The 9329-nt window shown below is 58.9% G+C and overlaps 1 protein-coding gene across 1 annotated transcript; it reads right to left on the reverse strand.

Moving 5' to 3' along the window:
• Positions 1 to 777: 777 nt before the first annotated feature.
• On the reverse strand, positions 778 to 6046 carry LOC103167941. The gene is made up of 5 exons (XM_029049338.2): positions 5857 to 6046; positions 2921 to 3783; positions 2053 to 2219; positions 1660 to 1797; positions 778 to 1313 (listed from the first exon to the last, which is right to left on the reverse strand). The coding sequence occupies exons 2-5, from the start codon at positions 3363 to 3365 to the stop codon at positions 966 to 968; spliced, it is 1098 nt and encodes a 365-aa protein (XP_028905171.1). The 5' UTR covers positions 3366 to 3783; positions 5857 to 6046; the 3' UTR covers positions 778 to 965.
• Positions 6047 to 9329: the final 3283 nt, after the last annotated feature.

The following is a 9329-nucleotide window of genomic DNA, read 5'->3' on the forward strand; positions in this document are numbered from 1 at the left end:
CCACATTCCCTGCCCACAGTGAGCTTACAGTCTAGAGGAGGAAACAGTCATTAATATAAATGACAGATATGTGCATAAGTGCTTTGGGGTTGCTGGAGGGGAGTCAATAATAATGGCATTTGTTAAGCGCTTACTGTGTGCCAGGCACTGTACTGAGCACTGGGGTGGATACAAGCAAATCGGGTTGGACAGTCCCTGTCCCCCGTGGGGCTCACAGTCTCCAACCCCATTTTCCAGACGAGGTCACTGAGGCACAGAGAAGTGAAATGACGTGCCCGAGATTACACAGCAGACAATTGCCGGAGCCGGGATTAGAACGCATGATCTTGATTCCCAGGCCCCTGCTCTATCCGGGAGCAAGTCAAGGCAATGCAGAAGGGGGTGGGAGAAGAGGAAAGGAGGGAGATGAGGGGTCGTCTAGCTGTGAGCCCACCCCTTTCTAACAGCCCCTTCTCCTGTCTCACCATCTGTCCCTCCCCTGCCCTTTCTTTTCTGGACCTCAAATGGGACCACTCTGCACTGCCTATCCCTGAGGTGGGTTGCGGGGGGGGTCATTTTCTTTGCTCATAGGCTGGACAGCAGGCCCTCGGCACTGGCCGTTCACACTGGCTGCCTCGAGGCCCTGACCCTGCTCCCCTGCGGTCCAGGCCGGACCGCGAAGCCGATGGTCAGAGGGAGCGGACTCTCGTCTCGAGTCACTGGCCGTGGCCAAGGGCCGGTCACGGCGGTGAGGGGCCGGGCCCGACCTGGGAGAAAAGAGACGGGAAGGCAAGAGGGCTGGGTGGCGCTCACTTTATACAGAGACGCCCAGGCTGCCCGCCGGGCAGTCAGACATGCCCCCTGGTCCGGCCCGGTGACCCTCCCTCTCTCCAGGGTCCTGTCACCCATGGGGCAACCAAGGGGCCGTCCGGCCACCCTGGCAGGGGGAAGGCCGGGGCTCCGGCCGCCGTCCCGGCACCGGCCGGTCACAGAAGCTCCATCTTGAACTGGCTGAAGCCGGGCACTGTGGAGGCGGGGGTGTCCCCGGTCACCCCGGCCAAGGCCCCCACGGTCAGGGCCCCGCTGAGCTGTCGCAGCGTGGCCAGCGTCTCCTGCTGGCAGCGCTGCTGCTGCTCCTGCTGCCGCTCCAGCCGGCCCTGCCGCTCGCTCAGCCCCTGCAGCCCCTGCAGCAAAGCCTGCACGTCCCGATGCAGGGTCTCCAGCTTCTGCCACAGGCCCTGGGCACTGCCCGCCGCAGGAGGACCTTCCCCGCCATGCTGACCGGCCCAGAGCGGGGGAGGGCCAGGGCCTGTCTGGGTGCCTGCGTCCTTCACCTGTGGACGAGAAGGGAGGGAAGGAGAGAGAACCGGGATGGGGACCCGATAACTCGAGACCCGGGCAACCGTGAGCTCTGCCGTGTTGGCCGACCGGGCCCGGGACCCCCACCCGCCCCTCCCCGCCGGCTTTCTGCTTTTCCGAGCCCAGAGCCCTGCTCCTATTTACGTGGCCCTCTCCCTCCTCCCGTCTCCCTCGTTCCCTTTCCCACCCTGCCCGACCTCCCCCTGCAGCAAGGACCGGCCCGACCGCCTCCACCTCCCCGCCCCAGCGGAGGGGCCTGAGCGGGGCGAAGCAGATATGCAAAAAGGGGTGGAGAGCCTCGCTCTCCCCGTACCCACTGACCTGTGGGCTGGGCCCCAAAGGGCGAGGCAGGGCAGCCAGACCCCCGCAGGGCCTGGCGGGGCAGGCCGGCTGCATCCCCACGAGCAGAGGCGGGAGCGGGGAGGTGCTCGAGCCCCCTTGACCGTTGTGGACACCGGCCTGGGGAGGAAAAAGGGAGATTCGGTGCCTCACGCGCCGCATCCCACATGGCGTCCGGCCCGCGGCACTCCTCCCGCTACCAAATCCTCCACGCCTACCCCTCCCTGGACGCACCAAGGACCGTACGCCGCCTCCCTCCCCCCTACCCACGCCAGAGGGAGCCTGGTGGGGGACATGGGCATATTGGGCCCTCGGCCTCCTGGTCCCTCGGCCCCTCCCCGACCCCCCAACCCCTTGACCCCCCAGCCCCCGTACTTTCTTCTGGAGGAGGAGGGCTCGGTCCACGATCTTCTTCCGGACAATGAGGGCGGGGTTCCTGGGGGTCAGCAGCGGGCTGCGTCCCCGGCTCAGGGTGGCGGCAGGGCCCGGCCGGACGCTGGTCGACCTGCCCCCCGGGCTGGTGGCGGCGGGGCAGGGGTCGCCTGGAAGCGGAGCAGAGGTGGGTGGACGGGTCAGGGTGAGGATGAGGATGCCGGGAACCACGGTGGGGGCTGAGGATCTGCCATAGGGGTCTAGGAATCCACCTCCCGGGGCCTGGGAGAAGGAAGCTGACCGCTTCCCCCAGAGCCTAGATGGAAGGGCGAGGCTCAGGGAGGTGACCATCCACTCAGGACAGCAGGGCGGTCACTAGTCCGCCTTCCGTCCGTCCACCTGTTTGGACCCCCTTCTGTGTGCTCACCAGCCCTCCCCGTCCGTCCTCCGGCCCGGCCCCACAGCTGTCTTCACCAGCCCGCCCCAACCGACCGCCTATCGGTCCCCCGTCCGTCTGTCCACTGGCCCGCTCCATCCTTCCACCTCCCCGTACCCCCATCTGCTCACCAGCTCGCCACCTCAGTCCACCTGCCTGTCCCCTCCAGCCTGTCTGCCAATCAGCCCGGCCCGTCTGTCCACCTGTCTGTCCCCTTACCTGTCTGCCCACCAGCCAGCCCTCCTGCCTGTCTGCATGGCAGCCTGCTCCCTGTCCCCGCCATCTGCCTGCTCCTCCTTCCCATAGGAATCCCCAGTGGGGTGTCTGTTCCCAGGGCTGGCTGCTTCCCCCTCTCCCTTAGGCCAGAGGGAAGAGTGGGCAGGACGGAGATTTGTCCCTTCTGGATGAACCGGGCCCGGACCGCCCGAGGCTTACTATTGGCGGGGGTCAGGTCGGGGCATCCCGTGGGCAGGCCGGGGTCCTCGCCGCGGGCGTCCCCGCCCTTACTCAATGAGGTCACGCTGACGATCCGGATGCCCTCTTTGCTGTCCGTGCCCTCGCCTTCCGGCTCGTGCTCTAAGGGCACCCGCACCCTGTCCCCGGGCTCGGCCCCACCCTCCTGCAGTGGGCCCCAGAGCTGCTGGTCCTCCCAGCCGGCCGGGGCTGGCCTCCGGCTGCTCCGGCCGTCAGGGGCATGTGGGAGCTGCAGGGGCTGCGAGGGGCAGGGGTCCAAGTTCTTGCGCTTCAGAAAGAGGTAGACAGCCTGGGGCGTCACCCGGATGTTGTCCAGCTCCAGCACCTTCTGGATCCTGCGGAAGCTCAGCCCGGCCTTGCGCAGCTCCACGATCCTCCGCTTGGCCGGGTCGTCCAGGCGGCCCATGGCCCCGCGCCAAGAGGGCCGGAGTCGGGCCCGGGACGGCGCTGCTGGGGGCACCGGACCGGGGGCGTGCCCGCGCCCCCGGGGGCCAAACCGCAACCGGCGGCCGGGGACGGAGGGCGGGAGTGGCCGAGTGCCCGGCCAGGCATGGGGGCCGGGCGGCTGAGCCTCGGGCCTGGGGTCCGCTGTGGGTGGGGTTCCCCAGAGCCACGAGGGAGACAGGGAGCGAGGGAGGGAAGGGGGGGAAGGATCGGGCCGGAGCCCAGGAAAGGCCGGGTGGGCTCGGCCCACGGAGGCGCCTCAGAGCCCTGGACCAGCCCGGATCCGCGATCCCCCGCTGCCCTGGGCCCTGCAGGGAGAGCGTGTCGCCTCTGCCACCGCCATTCAGGTCTCCTTCGTTCAAGCCGGTGCCAGCCTCGGCCTGCAAAACATCCACCACAGTCAGTGCCAACTCTGGGCTAATGCTGCTCTGACCCTGCTCAGACCACCTTTGTCCAGCGAGGGGGTGTTCCCAGCTACCGGGCACACACACACCCTTTACACTGTAAGCTCGTTATGGGCAGGGAATGTGTCTGTTATATTTTACTCTCCCAAGCACTTAATACAGTACCCTTCCCACCCGTAAGTGCTCAGTAAGTACAATTCACACATACACCCCAAGGCCCTCACGGAGCCGCTGATTTCCTCAGGAATGCGGTGTCCCCCATCCTCAGCTCGGGGACTCAGGGTCCAAGAACTATGGCCACAGGCTTGGAGAGGCCAGGCCGGGGGGACATCAGCATCTGACAATCCCGGAGCCTAGGCCCTGATCCCACCCCACACAGCGTGGGATTTTCTTGACTTTCTCTGATCTGATGGCCCAGGATGGTGGCATCGGGGGAGGGAGAGGGGAATGGGTTGAGTTGAGGTGAGGTTAAAAGATCAGAAGTGCTCTGATAACATAGTTGTCCCAACTAGAGGATGAGCTCGACCTCCGCATCAAACAGAAACTCCTCACCGTTGGCTTTAAAGCCCTCGATCCGCTTGGCCCTCCTCCTACCTCACCTCACTACTCTCCTATTCCAACCCAGCCTGCACACTTTGCTCCTCTAAATGCCAACCTTCTCACTGTACCTCCATCTCATCTATCTCGCCCACGTCCCGCCTCTGGCCTGGAACGCCCTCCCTCCTCATATCCGACAGACGATGACTCTCCCCTCTTTCGACACCTTATCGAAAGCACATCTTCAAGAGTTCTTCCCGGACGAAGCCCTCCTTTCCTCTTCTCCCACTCCCTTCTGCATCGCCCTGATTACTCCCTTTATTCATCCTCCCGCCCCGTCCCACAGCACTTACCTACATACAGACCTGTCATTTTTTTATTTATAGCAATGTCTGTCTCCCACTCTAGTCTGTAAACTCGTTGAGGGGAGGGAGCGTGTTTGTTTACTGTTATGTTGTCCTCTCCCAAGCACTTAGTACAGTGCTCGGCGCATAGTAAGCACTCAGTAAATCCGATTGAATGAATGATTGAATGAATGAATGGAGGAGTGGATGGACACACACCGGTGGGAAGCGGATCATCTAGTGGAGGGAAACGGGAAACCCGGCTTCCATTCCCAGCTCCCCATTCCCAGTTCTGCTCCTGGCCTGCTGTGTCACCGGCGGCGAGTCACTTACCCTCTCTGCTCATTCAATCAGTGATATTTATTGACTATTTACTGTTTGCCCAGCCCTCAGCTAACTGCTTGCGAAACTTGTTCGGCACGTTTCCTGCCCACTAACAATAATAATAATAATAATGTTGGTATTTGTTAAGCGCTTACCATGTGCAGAGCACTGTTTTATGTGCTGGGGTAGATACAGGGTAATCGGGTTGTCCCACGTGAGGCTCACAGTCTTAATCCCCATTCTGCAGATGAGGTAACTGAGGCACAGAGAAGTGAAGTGACTTTGCCCAAGGTCACACAGCAGACTAGAAGCAGAGCCCTAAGGCTTGAACCCAGGTCCTTCTGATTTCCAGGGCAAAAGATGGAGGAGTGGGGGACAGGGGTATGAGGGCAGAGAATGCAAATCCTTGTGCTGTTGTCCTCTCTCAAGTGCTTCCTTAGAGGGAGCAGCGTGGCTCAGTGGAAAGAGCCTGGGCTTTGGAGTCAGAGTTCATGGGTTCGAATCCCGGCTCGGCCACTTGTCAGCTGTGTGCCTTAACGTCTCTGTGCCTCAGTGACCTCATCTGTAAAATGGGGATGAACTGTGAGCCTCACATGGGACAACCTAATTACCCTATATCTACCCCAGCGCTTAGAACAGTGCTGGGCACATAGTAAGTGCTTAACAAATACCAACATTATTATTATTATCATTATTACCCCCTGCACTAGGCCCAACTTTTAAATCCCCCTCAGGCAACCAGACCTGCAGGCCCAGCCCCCCTCCCCCCGCCACGCACGCACGCACGCTCGCTCACACGCACCCGCACGCACGCTCACATGCACCCGCGCGGGGGGACACGTACCGCGGGGGCGCGGAGGCCGCGCGCGCGCCCGCTGCCCCCGTTGTCAATCACGCGTCGCTGCGGCCGCCGCCTGTGTGTGTTGTGTAGGTGCGGGTGGGGTTGTGTGTTGGTGTTCGGGGGGTGTAAGTGTGTGTGTTTGTGTGTGTCGCGAGGGGGGCGAGGGAAGCAGGCCTTGGGGGAGTCGCTGAGGCTGCCGGGAAGGCAGGGAGGAAGAGGAGGAGGAGGAAGAGGAGGAGGAGGAGGAGGAGGAGGAGGAGGAGGAGGAGGGGACACCCCACCCTTAACTCATTCCCAGCCGGCAGGCCTTCCTTCCCTCCAGTGCCACGTTGCGGGACGGTCCTCATGACTCCTCACCACCCCCGCCGGCCCATTCCACAGCGAGGGAAACTGAGGCACAAAAGATGGGATTTGCCTCCTTTCTTAGAGAAGCGGCGTGGCTCGGGGCCAAGAGCCCGGGCCGGGGGGTCAGAGGTCATGGGCGCTGATCAGCGGGGCTCAGTGGAAAGAGTCCCGGGCTGGGGAGGCTCAGAGGTCATGGGTTCCACTCCCGGCTCTGCCACCTGTCAGCTGTGGGACTGTGGGCAAGTCACTTCGCTGCTCTGGGCCTCGGTTCCCTCATCTGGCAAATGGGGATTCACTGTGAGCCTCACACGGGACAACCTGATTGCCCTGGATCTACCCCAGCGCTTAGAACAGTGCTCTGCACATAGTAAGCGCTTAACAAATACCAACATTATCATCCCCCCTCCGCCGCTTGTCAGCTCTGTGATTTGGGGCAGCTTGCTTCACTTCTCTGGGCCTCAGTTCCCTCCTCTGGAAAATGGGGATGAAGCCTGGGAGCCCCACGGGGGACACCCTGATCACCTTGTATCCCCCCACCCCCAGCGCTTAGAACAGTGCTTTGCACATAGCAAGTGCTTAACAAATACTTTTTTTAATGGTATTTGTTAAAAATGATGTTGGTATTTGTTAAGCACTTACTATGCACAGAACGCTGTTCTAAGCGCTGGGGTAGATACAGGGTAATCAGGTTGTCCCACATGAGGCTCACAGTTAATCCCCATTTTACAGATGAGGTAACTGAGGCACAGAGAAGTGAAGTGACTTGCCCACAGTCACACAGCTGACAAGTGGCAGAGCTGGGATTCAAACCCATGACCTCTGACTCCAAAGTCCGGGCTCTTTCCACTGAGCCACACTGCTTCTCATCATAGTGCTGGTGTTTGTTAAGTGCTTACTATGTGCCAAGCACTATTCTAAGCGCTGAGGTAGATACAGGGTAATCAGGTTGTCCCACGTGAGGCTCACAGTCTTCATCCCCATTTTACAGATGAGGGAACTGAGGCCCAGAGAAGTGAAGTGACTTGCCCACAGTCACACAGCTGACAAATCGTGGAGGTGGGATTAGAACCCCTGACCTCTGACTCCCAAGCCCAGGCTCTTTCCACTAAACCACACTGCTTCTATGCTGGTATTATGCTTGTATGCTGGTAATAATGTTATTTGTTAAGTGATTAGTATATGACAGGCTTAGTACTAAGCACCGGGGTAAATACAAGGTAACCAGGGTGGACACAGGCCCTGTCCCACGTGGGGCTTCACAGTCTTACTCCCTGTTTTTACAGATGAGGGAGCTGAGGCACAGAGAAGTTAGCAGATCTGCCCAAGGTCACACGACAGGTGGCGAAGTCAGAATTGGAACCTGGATCCTCAGACCCCCAGGTCCGTGTTCTTTCCACTATCGGTGGGGTCAGTGCCTGGAAACCGGAGAATTGTGGCCTAACCTTTGTAGCTCGGGCCTGGGTTCTAGACCCCGTCGGCTATTTGCCTTCCTCATGACCTTGGGCATGTCACTGTGAAGCAGCAAAGAGCACAGGCTTGGGAGTCAGAGGTCATGGGTTCTAATCCCGGCTCCACCATTTGTGAGCTGTGAGACTTTGGGCAAGTCATATAACTTCTTTGTGCCTCAGTGACCTCATCTGTAAAATGGGGATTAAGACTGTGAGCCCCACGTGGGACAACCTGATTACCTTGTATCTAACTCAGCCCTTAGAGTGCTTGCCACATAGTAAGCGCCTAATAAATACCATCATTATTCTATTCCCTGTGCTAGGTTTTCTCATCTCAGCTGGCGGAAATCTATCAGGCCGACCTTGTCCACTTTGAGTTTCTCCTTTCTTGCTTTAAATCTGTCCTCTCCTCTGCCTGGCAAAACTATTTCTCATTCCTTATTAACACCCATACCCATCACCCTCCTCAGTTGTTCCAGACATTTAACTCCCGCCTCAGGCCCCCCTGTCCCTCCATCTCCCCCCATCCCTTACCCCCAGTGACCTGGCCATTTTACTTTTTTAAGCAAATTAACACCCATCAGGCGTGATCTCCTTAAAATCACCCCTCCCCTTCCTCAGTCCCTCCTCCTCCCTGGTCCCTCTTCAATTTTCCCATCCTTCCCAGCAGCATCTCCAGAGGAGGTCTCCTGCCTCCTCTCAAATGCCACCCCCTCGGACCCCATTCCTTCACACCTTATTAAAACTCTCACCCCTTCCCTCCTTAACAGGCATCTTCAACTGTTCACTCTCCACCATTGGCTTTAAAGCCCTCCATCACCTCGCCCCCTCCTACCTCCCCTCACTTCTCTTTTCTACAACCCAACCTGCACACGCCTGGACTGCCCTCCCTCCTCAAATCCACCAGACGATTACTCTCTCCCCCCTTTCAAAGCCTTACTGAAGGCCCATCTCCTCCCAGAGGCCTTCCCAGATTAAGCCCCGCATTTCCTCATCTCCCACTCCCTTCTGCATCGCCCTGACTTGCTCCCTTTGCTCTTCCCCCCTCTCCCCTCCCCATACCACTTATGTATATATCTGTAATTCTATTTATATATATCGCCATCTGATTATTTCTACTGATGTTTGCCGCCACCCCCCACCCCCAGACGGTGAGTTTGGGACAGGGATTGTGTCTCTTTATTGCTGCTTTGAACTTTCCCAAGGTCTTAGTACCGTGCTCTGCACACTGTAAGTGCTCAGTAAATACGATTGAATGAATGAATGAAAAATGGGGATTGAATACCTGTTTTCCTCCTAATTGTGAGCCTTCCGTGGGGCAGGAACTGCATCTCATTTGTACTGTATTAGAGAAGCAGCGTGGCTCAGTGGAAAGAGCACGAGCTTGGGAGTCAGAGGTCATGGGTTCGAATCCCTGCTCTGCCACTTGTCAGCTATGTGACTGTGGGCAAGTCACTTCACTTCTCTGGGCCTCAGTTCCCTCATCTGTAAAATGGGGATTAAGACGGTGGGCTTCACGTGGAACAACCTGATTACCCGGGATCTACCCCAGCGCTTAGAACAGTTTTCTGCACATAGTAAGGGCTTAACAAATACCAACATTATTATTATTATATCAAACCCAACGCTAGGAAACACTTAGCAAGTGTAACAACCATTAGCACTGTCACTAATCCGCACCCC

Source organism: Ornithorhynchus anatinus, chromosome 2, assembly GCF_004115215.2.
Source record: "Ornithorhynchus anatinus isolate Pmale09 chromosome 2, mOrnAna1.pri.v4, whole genome shotgun sequence".
Taxonomy (NCBI): domain Eukaryota; kingdom Metazoa; phylum Chordata; class Mammalia; order Monotremata; family Ornithorhynchidae; genus Ornithorhynchus; species Ornithorhynchus anatinus.